Source organism: Phyllosticta citriasiana, assembly GCF_038021145.1.
Source record: "Phyllosticta citriasiana strain CBS 120426 chromosome Unknown IWZ02scaffold_9, whole genome shotgun sequence".
NCBI classification, from domain to species: domain Eukaryota; kingdom Fungi; phylum Ascomycota; class Dothideomycetes; order Botryosphaeriales; family Phyllostictaceae; genus Phyllosticta; species Phyllosticta citriasiana.
In genome coordinates this window covers 758,760-777,563 of record NW_027117286.1, presented here as the reverse complement: position 1 = coordinate 777,563, position 18,804 = coordinate 758,760, and the positions used below count along the sequence as shown (strand labels likewise).

General features: G+C 54.0%; 8 protein-coding genes across 8 annotated transcripts; 5 read left to right on the top strand and 3 right to left on the bottom strand.

The window, feature by feature from the left end:
- Positions 1 to 1,568: 1,568 nt before the first annotated feature.
- On the top strand, positions 1,569 to 2,937 carry IWZ02DRAFT_456073 (uncharacterized protein). The gene is made up of 3 exons (XM_066767829.1): positions 1,569 to 1,983; positions 2,043 to 2,248; positions 2,308 to 2,937. The coding sequence occupies exons 1-2, from the start codon at positions 1,585 to 1,587 to the stop codon at positions 2,244 to 2,246; spliced, it is 603 nt and encodes a 200-aa protein (XP_066621235.1). The 5' UTR covers positions 1,569 to 1,584; the 3' UTR covers positions 2,247 to 2,248; positions 2,308 to 2,937.
- A 62-nt stretch (positions 2,938 to 2,999) lies between these two features.
- IWZ02DRAFT_522289 (uncharacterized protein) lies at positions 3,000 to 3,686 on the top strand (the record flags this gene model as incomplete). The annotated part of the gene is made up of 1 exon (XM_066770829.1): positions 3,000 to 3,686. One exon carries the CDS (start codon positions 3,000 to 3,002, stop codon positions 3,684 to 3,686), a length of 687 nt encoding a protein of 228 aa, XP_066621234.1.
- Positions 3,687 to 4,898: 1,212 nt separating this feature from the next.
- Positions 4,899 to 6,121, bottom strand: IWZ02DRAFT_313577 (uncharacterized protein). The gene is made up of 3 exons (XM_066764099.1): positions 5,701 to 6,121; positions 5,315 to 5,392; positions 4,899 to 5,263 (listed from the first exon to the last, which is right to left on the bottom strand). The coding sequence occupies exons 1-3, from the start codon at positions 5,964 to 5,966 to the stop codon at positions 5,005 to 5,007; spliced, it is 603 nt and encodes a 200-aa protein (XP_066621233.1). The 5' UTR covers positions 5,967 to 6,121; the 3' UTR covers positions 4,899 to 5,004.
- A 1-nt stretch (position 6,122) lies between these two features.
- Positions 6,123 to 8,644, top strand: IWZ02DRAFT_313586 (copper amine oxidase). Its single transcript, XM_066764100.1, has 4 exons — positions 6,123 to 6,609; positions 6,663 to 7,260; positions 7,313 to 7,417; positions 7,481 to 8,644. The coding sequence occupies exons 1-4, from the start codon at positions 6,278 to 6,280 to the stop codon at positions 8,465 to 8,467; spliced, it is 2,022 nt and encodes a 673-aa protein (XP_066621232.1). The 5' UTR covers positions 6,123 to 6,277; the 3' UTR covers positions 8,468 to 8,644.
- Positions 8,645 to 9,512: 868 nt separating this feature from the next.
- On the bottom strand, positions 9,513 to 10,901 carry IWZ02DRAFT_456067 (cytidylyltransferase family-domain-containing protein). Its single transcript, XM_066767828.1, has 3 exons — positions 10,402 to 10,901; positions 9,984 to 10,347; positions 9,513 to 9,933 (listed from the first exon to the last, which is right to left on the bottom strand). The coding sequence occupies exons 1-3, from the start codon at positions 10,555 to 10,557 to the stop codon at positions 9,545 to 9,547; spliced, it is 909 nt and encodes a 302-aa protein (XP_066621231.1). The 5' UTR covers positions 10,558 to 10,901; the 3' UTR covers positions 9,513 to 9,544.
- A 142-nt stretch (positions 10,902 to 11,043) lies between these two features.
- IWZ02DRAFT_492003 (uncharacterized protein) lies at positions 11,044 to 13,414 on the top strand (the record flags this gene model as incomplete). Its single annotated transcript, XM_066769807.1, has 4 exons — positions 11,044 to 11,400; positions 11,454 to 12,062; positions 12,113 to 12,277; positions 12,377 to 13,414. The coding sequence occupies 4 exons, from the start codon at positions 11,044 to 11,046 to the stop codon at positions 13,412 to 13,414; spliced, it is 2,169 nt and encodes a 722-aa protein (XP_066621230.1).
- Positions 13,415 to 14,821: 1,407 nt separating this feature from the next.
- On the bottom strand, positions 14,822 to 17,225 carry IWZ02DRAFT_356800 (uncharacterized protein; the record flags this gene model as incomplete). Its single annotated transcript, XM_066764310.1, has 5 exons — positions 14,822 to 15,269; positions 15,352 to 15,842; positions 15,893 to 16,189; positions 16,807 to 17,058; positions 17,130 to 17,225. Coding segments are annotated over 5 exons (1,584 nt in total), but the record flags the coding sequence as incomplete, so codon positions are not given.
- A 489-nt stretch (positions 17,226 to 17,714) lies between these two features.
- Positions 17,715 to 18,430, top strand: IWZ02DRAFT_434590 (kinetochore protein-like protein spc24; the record flags this gene model as incomplete). The annotated part of the gene is made up of 3 exons (XM_066766377.1): positions 17,715 to 17,741; positions 17,780 to 18,189; positions 18,256 to 18,430. 3 exons carry the CDS (start codon positions 17,715 to 17,717, stop codon positions 18,428 to 18,430), a joined length of 612 nt encoding a protein of 203 aa, XP_066621228.1.
- Positions 18,431 to 18,804: the final 374 nt, after the last annotated feature.

Here is an 18,804-nt window from a genome sequence, read left to right as displayed (position 1 = left end):
CAGCGCGGGAAGCGCGGTTGAGGCCATCTTGGTGGTGGTGGTGGTGGTGGTAGCCATGGTGGCTCACTGCGGCTGGCTGGCGGATTGGTCCTGCGGCTTGCTTTTGCTCCCTGCGTCCCTGCCTTGGGTGCTTGCCCGGTGGTTCTGTGGCTGAGGCTTGCACTTGACACACAGAGGCCAGACCTGGATGCGGGTTGTGCGGAGAGTTTTTTTCTTGTGCTTAGTCGGCGCGGTCGTCTGATGCAGGTACCGTGCTGGGTCTTGCAATATGGTTGGATGACGCCCATGGAAGCGTCTTGTGCACGAATGCCCTATTGACATGGTCTAAAGAGCTTTGGAATTATCTACTGGGTAGACTCTGGACTGAAGTTGCAAGACACCTGTGGTCGAAAGGTTTCGTCGATCTAGCGGGAAATCTAAAGTTTGTTGTCGTAGCTACTTGATTTATGTGCCAGTCAACACATATGAGAAAGACTGATTTTGGAACAAGGTCAGAAAATTTTCAAGAGCGCAACTGTGGCATGACTTGTTGAGTCCATCTGTACGAGATCAATAATTGTTTGCTCTCGACCTCTTTCCACCACTTAGCGGACAGAACTGAAGTTGAGAGTCTGGTGATATCCAACACAAATTTTTCAAGACGCAGCGCATCACTTACGCAGCAAACGGCCACAGAAAAAGCTATAGCCCTTGCATCAAACCTCCTGGAAACTTGTCACAGCTTCCACGGCATTTCAGGACAGTTACCTTCCACAAAGTACGTTGTGAATATCCCAGTCTGGTCCCTAGGTGACGTCAGGTGAACAGTGTGGATTTGGAGCGGTGAGCGATTCGAGGCTTGGAAAAGCTTAAACGAGCGCCAGCGCTGTATGGAGCCGAGAAAAAATTGAGCTGTGCGACTCGGAATGCTGTGCCGTCGGCGCGCTGCACCAGGTGACAGACGGTCTGTCGATGGGCTGGAAAAAGCACCTGGTGACTCTTGACTTTTTGCATCTAGCTGCTGGGCCTTGCAATTAGTCGTCGCTAGCGACGTTGAAGCGGTGAGATGATGCACTAGCTGTATCGTCTGTCCCGTCGGCTGATATTTGGTGGTCAAGTGGATGCAGCCAGCCGTGTGCGGAAATCCAGGCAGGGCCGCAATCTCGCCTGAGGCGGGTTGGCTTTGGCCGTGTTCCAGGCGGGATCAGATTTCACAAATCAGCTTGGAGAATGTGGGAGGAGATACATTATCCGTTACTAGCCAATGATAAAAGCAAGTAATAGGTGGTGGGTGTGCGCGTGAGCTGCTGTGTAGTCTTTGGGCCGTGCGGCCAGGGCCAAACCGGGGCTAACCCAGCAGGCGGTCTAAAAGGGTAGTCCAAGGCCAAATCCGAAGGAAAAAGCTGAGCGGGAAAGAAAAAGGACTACATTGGTGGTACAAGATGAAGGTAGTACAGAAAGAAGAAGACGAAGAGCGGAAGAGGCGGCTAAGACAGATCGTGATGTTGCGACTGAAAAGGGGGGGGGGGGGGGGGGGGGGGCTCGAATGGTGGTTGCGAGTCATGCTCGCCCGGTACGCCAGGCAGGAAAAAAAAAAAAAAAAAGATGAAAAAGAAAAAGATGCCCCAAGCCCATTCGCCAACCCCATGCCGGGTCCGTCTAGGATATCGAGCGCCGTTCCAAAATGTCAGGTACCGTTGCTTTTTTGTCGCAGAATATGGAAAAAGGAAAGAAATGCGGGCCGAGGTCCTTCGACGAGATGGGATGATGGTGACGTCGGATGCTGGTAAAGGAACGCCGATGAAGGGCCGCGTGCGAAGGAGACAGAGAGATGCTGGGTATATGGGATGCAACGAAGTGATAGAGACGAAGTCGAAGGTGGTGAAGATCTCGGATCAGAGAGGCGAAGGGCGAGCGATCCCTGCATGCGGATGCGAGATCGCCCACGCCCACATCCAGAGGGCTGGTTCTGCTGATGGACGGGGATTCTTGACAAAAGTCTGGCTGTCGACGTCAATTCCAGGCCCCCTTGTGAAATATTTTTTCCTCGAGGCCCGACTCACATCGTCAGTCTACGCCTTGGTCGAGCAAGGCCGGCAGCTCTTGAGCTTGCAGCGCTGGCATTCATAGATGAACCAATGAGGCCCCGAGTGACAGAGGTTGCATATCCAGTGGATGAGGGTGTTGTCAGACTTGATCATCTTGAACGAGTGGTCGCAGCTTCCGGAGACGGCCATTGTAGCGGAGTGGGATTGAAGGGTTTCTAACTCTGGTGGTGGTCTGTCAGAGAAAAAGTTGGGATATGGCGCGGCGGGCGTCGAGACTCACGGTGGTAAAAGAAGGATTTGGAGAGCGGCGTGAGGAGGAGACCGGTGAGGCGATGGATAGTGAAAAGCAAATTCGCCGATTCGTCGTCTTCTGATGAGCTAGCGGATCTGATGGATCTCGGTTGGCGGATGATCTCCAGCGGGGCAGAAGGGCCGTCTTCTTATAGAGATTATGGGCCTAGGGTTGCTTCAGCGGACCACAGCCTTCAGGTATCCAGGAACGCTTGTGCTGAGGACCGTTTGGGACAGTGGAGCGACCCAAAGCAGCAGCAGATAGACGCCCGTCACACGCTGGAGGAAGTATGCTACCCTATATCAAGAGCGGCTTGACCAGAGCGGAAAGGCTGGCGGAGGCTTTGTCAGACCGGGGCGTGGGTGGCCCGCAGCCGCGGCCATGGGTTGCAGGGCGAGGTAGCTAATCCTTGTTGCAAAGGAATGCGGCTTCATTCTTTTTGGACTGTGGGTAAGGCGATATCAGGGCGTGTCACGGTCCAAGCAGGCGAGGGCGGGATGGGACAGGGACAAGGCGTCGAGAGCATGTCCTGGATCCCGGGCTGTCTCCAAAAGCAACCCGAACCCGGGTACAGGTACAGACACAGTACAGGGCCAGGAACAGGAACAGGAACAGGAACAGGAACAGGAACAGGAACAGGAACAGGAACAGGAACAGGACAGGATAGGGACAATTTGTAGATGAGGAGACGGGCGTTGCTGGGTGCCCAATCAAGCGCCCTGCAGCCTTCAACTCGGCCATTGGGCGCCGCGGCTGGCTGGCCGTTTCCTTGCCCTTCTTCCCCAACCAACGACGACACCAGCAACTCCATCACCAACCCACCAACTTCGACTTCATCTCGTCCCATCCGCCAGGTTCCTCTGCCTCGACCTCACACCCTCCCTCCGCTCCCTCCCGCGCCGTCGCACATGTCTTATTGGTCTCAACCTCAAAGAAACGTGCCTAACCATGCATCTTCAACAACCTCACCAGCCACAAGATCCAACATCGCATCGCTGCAAGATCTCGCGTCTGTACCCGGTAGCGGGTGGTCCAATCAGCAAGCCGTGGCGTCGTCCCGCGCCGTCAGCAATCGAGAAGAAATGGACGACGCTCACGCGCCCGTGACGTTTAATGTCCACCCTTCAGAAACGGGCACCTCGCCTCGCCGTCATTTCCCATTCGAACTGTTCGACTCTCCCTTTTTGCAATCCATGAGACGCTCCCGTAGCACACATTCCAGAACCGACGACGGGAGCCTCAGAGCCAGGTCGCTTTCGCGTCCGTGTCCCTCCTACCCGGCCCAGGAGCAAAAGCCTCTGAAACATGGTTGCACCCGTTTCTCCCACCAATCCAAACTCTGCCCGCTGCATCCACCGGCGGGCTGATGCGCCTTGGAGCGGTGACCGATTCGGCTATGCATCGCCCGCTCCCCGATACGAGAAGAAACAACAGTGCCTTGCCATTGGGAAACGCTCTGTATGCGATTGTTAAACCCCCGACTCATTTCTGGCTGGGCTTGCATCAAAGCATGCCCGTCGTCAGGCCAAACCAGCCCTCAGGCCGATGCACCCGCGTCCAAAAATCTCCAGTCAAGGCCAAATCTCATCATTATTTGTCTCGAATCTTGATCCTCGAAGCGATCCGGCCATCTCCCGCTTCCGCCCTCCCGCCCGCTTACCCGTCTGTTGTGAAGCTCCACCGTCCTGCCACATACCTCGCCCGAACCGTCAGATGCTCTCGCCATCGCCCCGGTCTGAGCTCTCCAAGGCTCCACGGCCGTGACACGACCTTCCCATCTGTTCGGAGAATAAATAGTCGCCCAGCCACCGACCACTTTGCGGTGTGCGTCAGTCACACAAACCAGAAAATCGACTATCAAACGCGTCACCGCCGCCTTTGCAAGGCGTCCTGACCAGGCACTTGGGCTTTCCAGAAACCCTTCATAACCAGGTTCACGGTGCTCTTAGCTGCCAAGAGTATATCCCACCTGCATGGTTTGACGTCTGCCGTGCACCACCAATGGCTTGTCTGAGGCAGCTTAGCGACGAGGGCTTGCTTATTTTTAACCAGGCAATGTTATGACTCTGTCAGGTCATCATAAGCCGTGTGAAGCGTCCATCTCACTGGGATTTTCTGCACAGAGTCACGGCTTCGCTTGCTTCAAATCTTTCGACGACCATTGCTGCATCGTGTTTGCCATTTTTGGTGTTGAGGCGTTGGAGGCTGAGTCGATCCTTGTACATCCTTGCGGTGTGGTTTGGCTTGATGGCCTCATCTGCGAAATTACGCATCCAGCTGCTGTGCGACGCCTGCAAGCCCGTCTGCTACGGTCGGCGCATCAGGTGGTTCTCTCTAACACCAATACTTTTTCTGTCGTGTGTCAAGTTTTTCATGTTCAATATCATCGCCTGCCATTAATCCCGTCAGTTATGCTGCAATTGACTGGGAGATTCCTGCTGCTTTGTCTCGAGGCAACATTGTTTAGTCTTTGAAGGAATTTCCCGTTGACTCTCGTCTCCAATGGCCATCACCATCGTCTCCGCCATCTCTCGGATATATTTAGACAGCCACTCCCACCGCTCAAGAAGCAGACGAAGCTTCCAACAGGAGAGTCCAAAATTAGAGGCTGCGTGAAGATGACAGACGAGACGATCACAACGGCTGAGATTCCTGTGACGACCAGAGCACGAACATCTTACGAGTCTAATGTGCAGCAGTTACTACCAAAGTTCTTGTCCAGCTCGCAGTTGGCGAACTCGAGACCTTGGCATCGCTGTGAACCAACGGATAAAGACCAAAATACGCTCGCTGCGACGAGGATGGGAATTTCGACTGCGCGTACTTCGGTTTGGGAAAATCATCGCCACTGTCCGTGACGCAGTGGCTTCGACGTTGGCATTTCCGGGGTGTCTGATGCGCCAAGCCATCAGCGCAGAGCATGATTTCCGATGACGGTACGGCGCTTACAACGAGGTGAGCGAGGCATCTGGAGGTGAAGGCAATTGGAAGTGACCTCGGGCGGACCTCCGTCGCGGAAAAGTGCCGCGTATTGGAAGAGAGCGAATGGCTCCAATGTGCACTGACGAATTGCCTAGTGTGGTTAGTCGGAAGCCGCTATCGCAACGTGATGTTCAGCCTCTCTGTTTTGTTTCCTGCTGCAGAAAGCCGCATGGGTCCCTGCTTCTATGAGACGAAAGGGTGAGTTTGATGGCCACCTTGGTTCGATTAGAAAATGGCTGAGGCATGAAGCTGGGTGATTGCGAGTGTGACCCATGGCTCTTGCTGTTCAAAGTCCAAGAATTGCTCCCGGAAAAGAGTTGGATGTCGCAAGAACAGCCACAGTCAGAAAGGCCTGGAAGCAAGGTTCCTTCACCAAGACAGTAGAAGGGGGAGACTAACAAATGGCCCTGGAGAAGCGTTGCTTGGCTCCATACGCGGCGGGAAGAGCGAACGGCAGATTGAACAAGGCTTTCGGCACGGCCAAAGGATATCCGGCGGATACGGATCGCGGTGGGTGTGTGATGGACAAAAGGGCACGTCGGATGGCGGGAAAGAAGGTGCGAGGCAAGTGACAGCGAGCTGCCTCGAACGGGCGACGGCGACGTGGAAACAAGATTGCGGGGGGCCGTGGGTCTAGTCCTCTCTGGGTAGTTGCAGCCGGCCATGCTTGGACTACCCGTCGCCACCCGCTGCGGCTGCGGCCCTTCGACACCTCGAGCTTCACGTAAACCTCGTCTCTCACCAGGAACACCCCCTATCGCCTGCCGACTCAGCGCACACGATCACGTTGGCCCGAATACAGGTATCCACTTCGACATGACCTGACATCGGGATGGCTGGATGACTGGCTGGCTGTACTTGCCTTTCTTGGCCTTTCTTCGTAGTATAAGACCTCACCACCCAGTCTTCTAGCCATGGCTCCTGCATCTCTAACCATTCTCTCCTCCTGTCCGTTGTTCGATCTGGTACCGAAGAAATGGCTCCCCACCCTCTGCAAATCCTCTCCTTAGAGGAGACTCAACGCGCCAGGGACATCGTCCTTGCCCTTCACCCTGGAACGGCAATCGACTTCAGAGAAATCTTTCTTCAGGAGCCATCCAAGGCCGAGCTGAAGAAGTTTCTCGACCTTGAACACAGCGGCTACCTCTCCCCCACGTCTCCAAGACCCCCACGACTTGCCAAGTGCATGTACGACGTCATCGGCAGTGATAGAGTCCCTCAGTACCAAGAGTCTATCATCGACGTCGAGAGGGGCCAACGAGTTGCTCACGAAGTCATTGGAAAAGAATTCCAGGCAACACTTACGCTGTACGTTTCTTCTGAAACGGAATACCTCGATCATCTCGCTGATCATGAGTCAGGTCCGAGTTTTCCACGTTGGTCGAGGTCTGTAAAGCTTCAAAGCTCTTTCAAGATGCTTTGGCCGAATTCGAACTTCCAGAAGGCTTCGAGGTTGTCATTGAGCCCTGGCCTTATGGAGGCCTCGATCCCGAGGATGAAAACAGGCGCTACTTTCAAGGCTTGATCTTCGCCCAAGACACGCGATCTGGAAACCCTGATTCCAACTTTTACGCCTTCCCCTTACCTCTCATCCCTGTCATGGACGCCCACAAGCAAGAGATCATTCGCATCGATCGTTTGGCTACGGGTGGAAAGGGTGACGGCCTTTCCGAAAAGACCAACGCCAAGAAGGTGCTGGATCACTGCCGAACTGCTGATTACGTCCCCGAGATGCTGCCAAACGGAACGAGAAAAGACCTCAAGCCCCTCAATGTCATTCAGCCCGACGGGCCGTCCTTCAAGGTCACTGATGAAAGCTTGGTCGAGTGGCAGAAGTGGAGATTCAGGGTTTCGTTCAACCCCAGGGAGGGAGCTGTCATTCACGATGTTCACTATGACGGCAGGAGTGTCATGCACCGGTTGAGCATCAGCGAAATGACTGTGCCCTACGCCGATCCCGTAAGACCCCCTATCCCTATGTTGCAAGAATTCACTCTGAGCCGTCAATTAGAGGAACCCATTCCAAAGAAAACAAGCATTCGACTTTGGTGATGGTGGCGCTGGAAACTGCGCCAACAACCTCCGTCTTGGCTGCGACTGCCTGGGCGTAATCAAGGTAAGACCTGTCCGAGCGCCGTACCCTCCATGCTACTGTAATGCTAAGAAGATCGGGAACTAGTACTTCGATGCTGTCATCGTTGGATCCGACGGAAAGCCAGATGTTCACCCGAATGTCATCTGTCTCCACGAACAGGACGACGGAATCGGTTGGAAGCACACTAACTGGCGCACTGGAAGGGCAGTTGTCACTCGGCGACGCGAGCTTGTGGTCCAGTTCATCATCACTCTCGCCAACTACGAGTACATCTTCGCCTACAAGTTCGACCAATCAGGTGGCATCGACATCGAGGCCCGCGCCACTGGCATCGTATCCGTGGTCAATATTGATCCTGGCAAGACCTCAGACTACGGAAACGTCGTGAACCCTGGCGTCTTGGCCCAGAACCACCAGCACATTTTCTGCGCCCGCATAGACCCCGCAATCGACGGGCATTCAAATACTGTCATTCAGGAAGAGTCCCTTCCCGTACCCATGAACCCGAAAACCAACCCTCGCGGAAATATGTACGAGATTCGTCAAACCCCTATCAAGACCTCGTCCTTTGCCGACGCAGCACCACAAAACAATCGCATCTTCAGGATCATCAACTCGGCGCGGAAAAATGGCATCAGCGGGAAGCCCGTCTCGTACAAGTTCGTCCCGCCGCCAACGCAGCTGCTTCTTGCAGACCCAGAGTCTGCCCAATCAAAGCGCGCAAAATTCGCCCATCACCATGTTTGGGTGACCAAGCACAAAGACAATGAGCTCTACGCCGGCGGTCGCTTCACGCTCCAGTCGACCAAGGAGGTTGGCGGTGTGGCTGACGCCGTGGCACGCGACGAAAGCGTGGAAAATGACGACGTGGTTGTCTGGAGTGTGTTTGGTCTGACGCACAACCCTCGCGTCGAGGACTGGCCGGTCATGCCCGTCGAGATCTTGCAGATCAACCTGAGGCCGTCGGATTTCTTCGAGGGAAATCCTAGCATTGACGTGCCGAGCAACAAGAACGGGACGTCGGTGGAGGTGCAAAAGAACACTTGCTGCAAGAGGGACGAGAAGTTGTAGAGCTGTTGGGATTTCTGTCAATGTTCTGATCTTGTTTTCGATTTTCTGTGAAAAGGCTCGGGTTGGATCTTTTCTTTTATTCCGCATCATGTAACAGGTCAATTCAGACAAATGCAAATCTCACTTCGTTCACGCACCCCATACTGTTGAATATCAACAGACGGGCATTCCTGGACAATCCTCATCAGTTCACATGTCATGATGAGCCGTCCGACTGGTTTTCGCATGATTTAATAATTTTCTAAAAGGGAAGAGGCAATCTCCTTTCACACAAGCTCCACAACCATTATGCCATCCCCCTGACGACTGGTGTCTACCAGTGTCACTAATCTGGCAGGGCCGCCCCTTGGTCCATGCTTTTCATCGCCTTTGGCATGATGATTTGGAAAATCAATATTAAGAGTATTCAGGAAAAGGTGTCTGCGCTATCCCTCGAGCGGTTTTTGGGTCTTGGTCGGACCCCGCTTGTCAGGTTGAAGAGAGGACACCGGCTTAAGACGACTTCCGTGGCTTATCTCCGCGTCAATTCCCCGGAGATGAACTCAAGGACCTAGATCAACTTGTTAGCGAAATCTAGGGAGGGAACAGAAGAGAGGTCGCAAGACTGACCTGGTTCGAAATCACCCCCTGATTGACCAAGTGCTTGCTGAGGCCTTTGACAACTTCCATTTGCTGTTCGGGGGTAAGGCCAGTAATCGCCTGTTCGATAACACTTCCTACGCTTGCCTTGTGTACCGCAATGAAGCTCGAGTAGTACATGAAGGCGAAGAAACCCATGATGAATTGGCAATCCATGCGGTCTGTCATACCGCCATGTCCAGGAATAGAATCACCAAAGTCCTTGATCTTGAAGGTGCGCTTCAACCCAGATGCGAAAAATCCTCCAAAAGGAGCAATCAGGGAAGCGAACGAGGCGAAGACGAGAATGTGAAATTGCATAGGTGACACGGTAATGGTGCTTGGAATATGTGTCCAGTGCGGCGGAATGAAGGGCAGGCGGTACGTATGGGGAAGGAATACCGGGTTAATATCACATTCAAGGCCGGTGAAGAAGTTTGCGCCGAGGTCCTAGGCAAGTCAGTCAAGGTAAGGGATGGAGTTTGGACAGGGTGAACCCACATTGACTGGACAGATGAAGTATGTATACCTCATCAGCACGTTTGTCAGGAACAGACCGAATATGATGGTGAAGATCCATGCACCGATGAAGCCTTCGACAGTCTTCTTGGGAGAAATTTTGATCAGCTGGGTGCGGCCAAAGGTGATGCCACAGATGTAGGCAAAGATATCGTTGGTGATGACCAGGGACGCGGGAAGGAAGAACCAGATCATGCCCTCAAAAATGTTGTTCATGATGAAGTGGGCCTGCACGACGATCAGGTATAGCGCCATGTGAGTCCACGCGAACTGCGTAAACTGGAACTTATAGTGACCCTTTTGCAGGGAGACGACAAAGAAGACAAAACCTGTCCCATGATGAGCGTCGAACAACAAAAGCGGATAAGGATTGACCAACCAGTGACGTAGAGCATGAAACTGATGAACCGGTGGTGGGTTGCAAAGGGAAGTAGCACCTTATCCACGAGGATGATGTGCTTGAAGTAGTAGATCACACTCTCCCCGTACAGAAAGTACATGGTGGTTCCCAAGAAATACCAATTGAGGCTCTTGGTAAATCTCAAGCTTCGAGCGCGGCTAGGTACATTGGCGATTGCAATGACCTCCTTGAAGGATATGATTTGGACAGCGGTAACAATCATGATGATGTAGATGTGACCCGAGAACATTGCCCAAAAGAAGCCAGCAATCATGACCAGGGTCCAAATGGTCCGGGTGATGAAGGTTTGCTTTTTCTTTTCATATTCTGATGTTGGCGGTTCCTGTAGCCATCTGTCAGCCTTGTCCGGTGGGCGGGTGGTCTACAGGATCCAAACCTCAGCCTTTGCAACGGCTCCATTCCTCGACGGACTGCCGGGATCCGAGGCTGTCTCGCTGATCTCAGACGCGCTGGGTCTCCTGCCCTTCCCACTGCTGCCGCTGCCCCGGTGCTCTCTGTGCTGGAATTTGACGTCTCTGCGTGGCTTGGTCATGGCGGCGAAGGTGTCGCCGCAGCGGCGCGACTGCCGTTTGGCGACCTGGCTATGCGCCGGTGTGTATTTCAAAGCCCACGGACAGGGGCGAGGCGGGAGCGACGGCGGATTGTGTTTATGCGCGGTGCCTTAGACAGGTTTTGGGTTGGCAGGGCCGCCAAGGTGGGATATGAGGCGCGGGTGATGGGCTTCGAACGGAGGGCGCGTAGGGTGCCGGGGAGGAGCGCGGAGGCGGGCGCTTGGGGAGGGCTCTCTGAGGCGACGGCAGAAGAGTGTTGACAAGTTGAAGCTGTGAAGTGAGCGCAGAGAGGAGTGCAGTGGAGCCTGATTGATTTACGTCAAGCTGCGCGCCAAGGCCATCATCATCTCACTGCAACCAGAGCGGCCGTCGCGCCCACTCCGTGTCGGTCCCGAAGCGCATGTGAACGCCGACGGCCTGTGCTTACCCAGTAGCCGCCCATCTTCACCACCTGCACCACCAATGGCATGGCCACCGAAGACGACGAGTTCGGCTTTGCCGACGACCTCGAAGACCTTCCAGCAAACACCTGGCGCGAGATTGAGGCCCAGGCCTTGCTTTCCACCCAGCACAGGGCCCAAACCCAGAAGCCCGCCGAGTATCATGAGTCCGACTATGGCTTTGACGACGAGGACGTCATCAACCTCGACGACGTGAATCCACGCGTCCCGGCTGCTCCGTCGCCTGCGCCCGCGTACCAGCCTCGCGACGACAGAGATGCCTTCTACCAGCACCGTCTAAACAGACACGCTGGCGTCGCCAACGCCGCGCAAAGCTTGGCGCAACCTTCTCACATTGACACCGCAACCCAGGAACTGCTCAAGGTTGTTTGACACAGGGCCAATGCACCCGGGATACAGTCACTGATCAATCACAGCTACGACGCGAATATGACCTCGTCGAACGAGACCGCAACTCATTCAGAAACCAAGCCCAGGCCAAGGCCGGAGAAGCCTCCATTATCCGCAGCAATTACGAAAAACTCGTGAAGGAGCACAACACCAAGGATAGCCTCAAAGACAAGATCCATGCCGAGGAGAACGCAAGGTACCTCGCACAAGTTCGAGACCTGGAAAGGAGGCTGGAACAAGCCGATGCTGCGAACAAATTCCTTGAAAATGATCTCAAGCAAGAGGCAGGCAGGGCAAGGCAGAAGACTCGCACATTGAAAGATGGCTCAGGCAATACTGCCAAAGGACCGGTCGGTCCAGTAACCCCGAAGAAAAATAGAGCGGCGCTCGTTGGCGACGGCTTCGACGACGGGGACGTGGTCATGGTTTCGCCTAGCAAGTCTCGGGATAGGTCCAAACAACTCACACCCAAGAAAGGATCCAAGAGAAAGCGACCCGTTGGCGAAAGCCCCGGGAATCCGTTGCCCCTGTCTGAACCAGCGGTTGCGAACAGCCCGGGGCCTACGGACATACAGGAATCACAATCTCACAATGAAATCTTAGTCGAATTCGACAAGGACGATGATAAGTTTCGGGTAAGTTTGTAGCATACCAACTACACAAGGCCTTTGACTCACTTTTCTAGTTCCTGAGAAGACTCTTGAATCATCGCACACCTGGTTCTGATGCCAGGTTTGTCGAGGCCATGGCCAAGTTCGCACTCCCATCGAATCAAAGTAAGCCGCTTTCGTCCATGATATATGATGGGTTGGCCCTTTATCGCAGCGATATGCAAGACTTTCCTGCCCATGTTTGCCGCATCATAGCTTCCACTTGGGAGGAGTGCTTAAAAGAGTCATGTGCAAGTTGTCCTTTTGAAAGAGATTTTTCGTGTGGCTGACTTTTGCAGTACTCACCACTCTCTCCACTTGTCGACGTCCTACTCTTCGTCCTAGCTTTTGAGCCCTTTCAAAAAAGCGTCGCGCTTGCAGACGCCATCGTACCTCTTGTGGTGGAATCAGCCACACTGGCTCTCAACCCCATTCCTGGACCTCCCCATGAAGAAATTCCGCTGTCCAGCTGCCTTTCCCTTCTGCTCTTGATATCTCGCAACGCTGCTCATTCTGAAAACGCGACAGCTTCTGTCTGGAAGCTGATCCCTCTGGATTTCCCACTTCTGATACTGAAGAGGCCTCAGCTTCCTTCCAACATTCACTTGATGCTCAGAATTCTGGCAACAAGTGTAACTTCAAGCTCGTTCGGTCCTATCGCTGGCGTTCCTGCCTCAGACAGGCAGCCTCACGCCCAAAGGCTCTTGGATTACATGGTTGTCCTCCTCACCAATCGTGGAACACCGGCCGCAGTCCAGCGGTCCCTCTCCAAGGAAGGAATGGTCCGTCTCCGTTTTTCCTTATTGCGGACTTTTTCTGCTATGATTGCCTCGCCGACTGGATCCAGCGCACTGGCAAGGCATGCTCTTTTCATTGGAAACACCGTTACACTTATGAATGATTCCCTCGATGGTCTGTATGTGACAACTCCTGGAGCCCTTCTCCGCGAGGTCCTCGTCAACGTTGTCAATTTGGCAACACGCATACTGTACACTCTGTTGATGAGTCAAGACACGAAGCATCTGATCGATCGGCGAGTGAAGCTGGCAGCCGTTCCCGGCGCTGGTCACAAGCACCTTGTCGGGCTGACACGCTTGGCGTTCGTTGAGCTCGATGAGAACGACGCAAACGCCTCTGCGGGTGGATTCACAGGTGGCGAATGTCTTGCGGATAATGGGACCAGTGCCCTCGGCCGCTGGAATTTGGGTTCGGTTCTTGAGTCCGGGATTGACGAGGAGGTCGTAGACATGGCGCACGCCTTACTTGACGAGTTTTTGAGTCCTGAGGAAGGGGAAATGTTGGTGAGCGTCTTTAGCTCTGGTAAAAGCTCTACCTAGGACCAAGACGGTGGACATCGGTTTTGCATCGATACTCAGGGGGGCAAATAAAGATACCCAATCAGCAATGAAAAGAAGGAGGGCAGAAAAAGCATCAAAATCCAAAAGGAGTTGACATGCGAGTATCGCATTTTGCACTTGGGCGGTCTAAGCCAGCTCCCGTGGCAGCAGATCGACACCGCTTGCCATTACCTAGCAACTTGGTACGATTCATAACAAATTTACAACGTTAGGTATTAATAAATTGATCCGAGTCCCAATATTCCGGAAAGCGAATTGCATCATTGGCGTCATCGAATTTCGTATCAAGCCGGAGGTCCTTCGCCCAACGGCCCATTGCAAGTCACAAAGCGCAGAAAGAGTTGTGGACGACTGCTTCTTGGGGCCACCAGACGCGTATAGTACAAGGTTCAACTCGAGCAAGCAATCGAGGGGAATAGGGCCAACAAGAACAAGATTCGCAAAGCAGGCATCGGCTTAACTTGAAGTGATAAAATCAGGATTCAAGGGAGGGGGGGGGGAAGGGGGGCAACCGTTGTTCAATCAATGGCTGGCAAACGACTGGTGAAGTCGTGCCCCCGATCCGCGTAGAAAAACCTCCTGAGGCAACCTTCAAATCGTTCAAGAGGGACCCAGCCCGATCAGTGTCTCGGAAGTTCTGTTTTTTCTCACTGTTAGGTGCCAGTGAGAGGTGAACGGGCTTCGAAAGAAACCCCAGAGTGAGAACTCTGACGCCGGAAGAGCTCGGCTGTATTATTCGCAGTGAAACAATTTCAGTTCCAAGTGGCGTTCTGATAGAAAGTTCGATTTGGCACAATCTCAAGCCTCTCATCGGAAGAAGCTCCTCAGTCTATCGCCTACGCTCTGCCTCTCCGCCCTTTGCAAGTTATTGGGACCCGAGCCAGGCGCGAAGCTGTGACCGACGAGCCTAGCCATTTGACTGAGACTGCTTCTCCGTCTGCGTTGGCCTGCAGTCGAGGCCGCGTGCGGAATGGATGAGAATCCGAGAAGGTGCGGTTGGCCCGTGGCGTATACCGCGTGCGTCTCATAGGCGAAAGGCATGTGCATTGCATCTGGAAATGGCTCGTGATGAAGAGTTCTTTGGAGGTCGAAGAGGTCCATCGGATGGACATGTCCAGCTGAGAAAAAAGTATGATGAGTACGGAATGGCGCAAAATTTGAGTGGTGGCGGTTGTTACCAAAAGTTGCGGTGTCGAATCCACCAGGCATGTGCAAGCCAGAATTGTCGTAAGGGCCATGCTGTGGCATGTTGGAGCTGGTGCCGCTGCGAGTATTGCTACCGGAATTGGGACTGCCACCGGCTGAGGGCCCGGAGCCAGAGCCTGAAGATGATGACCCTTCACCCCCGGTCGGCCCACATTCTCCGCCGCTGCCGGTGCCTTCTTTCTTTTCGACTCCCTTGCGACAATGTGGGCAGGTGTCGTGTTCGCGCAGCCAGGCGGAAATGCAGGAGTGATGGAACCAGTGACCACAAGGGAGGACAGCGACTTCTTCGCCTATCTGGACCCCCTCGATGCAAATGCTACACTCGCCCTTCAACTCGCTGTCGGGGAAGTCATCCGGAACTTCTTTTCCTCCTACCATATCGCGGGTGAGGCTTTTCTTTGGAAGCGCAGCGATGGTAGCTTCAGAAGCAGGTCCAGGGGCATCGCCAGAGACGTGTTGCTCCATCAATTGGCTCATGATACGGTCAAAATCTTCCTCGTCTACAAAGTCTCCAGGGGCGTGGCCAAGCAATCTAGCAAAAAGCCTTGTGAAAGTAGGAGCAGGTCGTCCATAGTCGCCTCCGTTGCCGGAGTCGAAAGTTGGTGCAGTAAGAAGGCTCGCGATCACCCTTGGACAATGAGTTAGCACAAGGTCCTTGCTCCTCGCCTGTATGATGAGACTATGATAGAGTTCTGATAGAGATGACTTACTGGTGTAGGTTGTCAAAGGGCACCACATGAGGTCCTGGGTTGTTCGCATCTCTTGGGAAAAGCTGTGCCGATGAAGTGTAGGTCAACCGCGGTCCTTCTCTAGTCCTGTTCTCCTCCAGGCTAGCAGAACGGTCACGATGGGAGCCATCGGCCTGCTGTCCACCCTGATGAGCGTTCGGCGCGCGAAAAGTACCACCAGTAATGTTTTCCATCATGCTGACGAAGTTGCGGAGTAGAGGATCTTGTACAGTCCCTTCGTCGCCACCAGCGACACGACGTCCATCGATAGCAGTTGTCCAAGTGCCAGTTATTGAGTAGCTGTTTGGACCACTTCGACGCAAACTAAATCCATTTCCAAAGTCATGCGGACGCGGTACTTGTTCCTCGGGATCAGGCACGGCCCAGGGATTGTGAGCAATCAGATCATCGTCATCGTCTTCTAGGCTATCGCGAGCAATGTGGTCATCTCGGGGGTCGTGGTCGGCCTCAATCTAGACGGCGCGTCAAGTACGATCCTGATAAGCTCGTGTTTTCGACTTACGATTTCAGTGAACTCGGAGTGACAGGAAGGGCAAGCCAGGCCGTGCTCATCGCGGTACCACTCATTTTGGCACTCGTGACAAAATACCATGTCACGGGCGCCTTGCTGTTGGTCCATGGGGGGCAGGGGATTCGTTTTAGAAGGTCGATGATGCGTAGTTGTGAGCGGTTGAGCGCGAGATTTGCAGACGTTGTCCGAGCGGTAACCGCCGGCACAGCGCCAGAAAAAGCAACCTTGTAGGGTGTAAGGGTAAAATGCGCGGTGGTCAACAAGTCTTGGGAAGGCTGTGTAGAGGGTCTGTCGGTGCAAGATGGCGACGGGAGGGTCTGACCGTGTTCACGTCATGCGTCGGTGCCAAGGCGGGCCTTGAAGAAAGTGTCGGCGGTCGTTGCAGGAACCGAGTGAAGGCGAATTCGCAATAAAGGCGACCAAGGAGCTAAGGAGCGAAGAAGAAAGGAAGCGCAGATATGCACAAAGCGGAGTGGTGAGGAGCGTGCTGAATTGTCAAAAGCTGGTAGCAACCTAGACCAGTGGTGGTCCGCGACGGGGCATTCATTACGCTTTGCCGAGACGGCACGAGTCAATGGAACCGGACGGGAGCCACAGGTATACCTCGTGCCATCATGACCTCACTGCCATGCCACTACACTACGTACAGCTTGCACCACTCCAACATGGTCAACTACCTTACATCTCGCTCTTGGTATTGAGTGTGCCGGCCTGTTGCGAATTCAACCATTCCTTTTGACCCTAACATTACGTCTCGAAGGCGCTGGCTGACAGCATCCCACCATTGTCGACTGCCGAAATACTACTCCGGAGCACCTCGTGAACCCTTACCTCCTCCTGGCACCCCTGATCAGCAGACTTCCCACCACGCCTGCTGCCACCGCGATGCCGCTGACTATTGCCACACCCATTAGACCTTCCTTCGCTACGCGATCATCAATCAGGCTCTTGAGGCTTCCTGCCTGGAGGTTTGCCGGCTCTAGGTCTAGGAGCAGATCGTTGTAGCGGCGCGCTTCGGCATAGTTCCCAAGTTTGTAGTTGCCTAGGGCGAGATAATATAGACATTCACGGCGGCGCTCAGGACTGTTGCGGAAGATTTCTGAAAGTAGACGGACGCCCTCTTGCTGCTCCGGCCGTTGCGTCGATTTGATCAAGCCCTGTTGGATGTCAGCCAACAGTTTTGATTTGCCACTGCGCTACTCATGTTGAGCTCCAAGGTGCTTTGTACCCAGGCGTAGTTAAATTTGGTTTGTATGCCAACGTAATCACCCTCCTTCTCGTACTGAGCGCGGAGCACTTGGAGCTCCTCGGGCTTGAGGGGACTTGACGTCGTGTCAGCGAAGACTTGTATCCAGCTTATGCTCTTGGTTCGAGGTGCCCTTACCTCTCCGCATCGGCCGCATCTGCCATTTACTTCGCATTAGCGCAGTGCTCCGAGTGTGCGAACAGCGGTCGGAGGTGTGACCAGGAGCTTACAAGGCAGGGATGGCGACATGGTTCCAGTAGATGGTGGCGGGTATCGAGATTCAAGACGTTGGATTAGGAAGAGCGACAGAACCACAAACGGAGAGGGTCGTGAGAAGGTCAGAGAAGTGAGTGGTGGAGGGCGGGCATGGAACCCGTGCGACCGGGGCCGCGTTGGTCTGGTCGGGTGCTCCCTGCTTCGTGACGTATCGGGGCCCCTCACCGCCTTTGCACGTGCGAAACTCGCGCTAACTCCCCAAACGGAGAAACGTCAACAAAGACAAAACCCAACCTCAGCCTTTGCGCACGCCAACACCCATCCGTCCTCACGAAAGACACCACTGACAATATGCTTCTCGACGAGGATCCTGCCACTGTGGGTATTCTGATTGCAGACTGGTCTTCATGCATAAGCTCACCGAGCTGCAGCTCATCCATCAATGCGCGTCCAACTTCAACATCGCGCCCGATCGCTCGTCGCTCTCCCGAATCACCACTTCGCAGTCCCACCTTAGCGCTTTTCGGCAGCATCATATTCAAGACCAACAAGCGACGCTGCAGGCCCTTTCACGCAAGCTCTCTGCGCTCCAGTCACAACACAATCTTGCCGCCGCCCAGCACAACCCCGCCGAGCATGCTTCGGAAATTCTGCGACTTGACACGGAGAAGTTTCGGGTCGCAAAACAGGTCAACGATCTAGAAATCGAGGAAGAAAGGCTGAGCCAAGAGCTCGAGAGGCTCAAGGGCGAGCTAGAAGACGTTGAGGCGCAGGGCGTCGAAGGTGGAGAGCGCAAGGTCGACCTCGCTGAAGAGGATGCCGTTGTGTACGTCACTGCACCATGCTCTATCACTCCTCATTAAGGCCATTGGCTGACTTTCTTACTTCACAGACTGAAGTTAAGGGCCTATCGCTCCCTCGGTATCGACGTTGAGGCCGATGCGGCCACTGGAAACTACAACAAAGCTGTCATACGCAACGCGAGCAAGGGAGATGTCCATGTTGTCAACATTGATCCTAAATTCTCGCGCTTCTTCTATGCCAAATACTTTTGGGACACAATGTAGACGTAGGTGCTGTTGGCATTCGTTTTCATTCTGGAGGCGTTCGCGGGGTAATTGGGCGTTCTACACCACACTTGGTTCAGGAATAGGGTTGATACCAGTGGAATTCGTTCTTTTTCGGCGTCATCCGCCGAGCTCCACTCGCATACTCTGCTAAATCTAGAGACCACACATGGTGAGAATGATCTGAACAGTCGTTTCCTCGTTGTTGACGTCCCCGATGTACCCAATGGATCCTCGTCCAACCTTCGACCATGCAGCTGGCGTTTCAGTTCGTTGTGGATCCCTGGCGTCAATAGGCTCGTACAACCGAGCTTCGGGCGCGACATTTTTTGGAGTGTCAAGCCTTCTGATTGCACATAGCCGGAAGGCGTCAT

Bases quoted from the DNA above. Each gene is read 5' to 3' on its own strand.
- IWZ02DRAFT_456073 (XM_066767829.1), top strand. From the start codon at position 1,585: ATGAAAAAGAAAAAGATGCCCCAAGCCCATTCGCCAACCCCATGCCGG. The intron at 1,984-2,042 runs CTGTCGACGTCA...GGCCCGACTCAC, and splicing joins GATTCTTGACAAAAGTCTGG to ATCGTCAGTCTACGCCTTGG.
- IWZ02DRAFT_313577 (XM_066764099.1), bottom strand. From the start codon at position 5,966: ATGGCCGGCTGCAACTACCCAGAGAGGACTAGACCCACGGCCCCCCGC. The intron at 5,393-5,700 runs GTTAGTCTCCCC...TAACCACACTAG, and splicing joins ACGCTTCTCCAGGGCCATTT to GCAATTCGTCAGTGCACATT. The intron at 5,264-5,314 runs GTCACTTCCAAT...CCTCGTTGTAAG, and splicing joins GCGACGGAGGTCCGCCCGAG to CGCCGTACCGTCATCGGAAA.
- IWZ02DRAFT_313586 (XM_066764100.1), top strand. From the start codon at position 6,278: ATGGCTCCCCACCCTCTGCAAATCCTCTCCTTAGAGGAGACTCAACGC. The intron at 7,261-7,312 runs GTAAGACCCCCT...GCCGTCAATTAG, and splicing joins CTGTGCCCTACGCCGATCCC to AGGAACCCATTCCAAAGAAA. The intron at 7,418-7,480 runs GTAAGACCTGTC...ATCGGGAACTAG, and splicing joins ACTGCCTGGGCGTAATCAAG to TACTTCGATGCTGTCATCGT.
- IWZ02DRAFT_456067 (XM_066767828.1), bottom strand. From the start codon at position 10,557: ATGACCAAGCCACGCAGAGACGTCAAATTCCAGCACAGAGAGCACCGG. The intron at 10,348-10,401 runs GTTTGGATCCTG...AGATGGCTACAG, and splicing joins GAGCCGTTGCAAAGGCTGAG to GAACCGCCAACATCAGAATA. The intron at 9,934-9,983 runs GTTGGTCAATCC...ATCATGGGACAG, and splicing joins TTTCATGCTCTACGTCACTG to GTTTTGTCTTCTTTGTCGTC.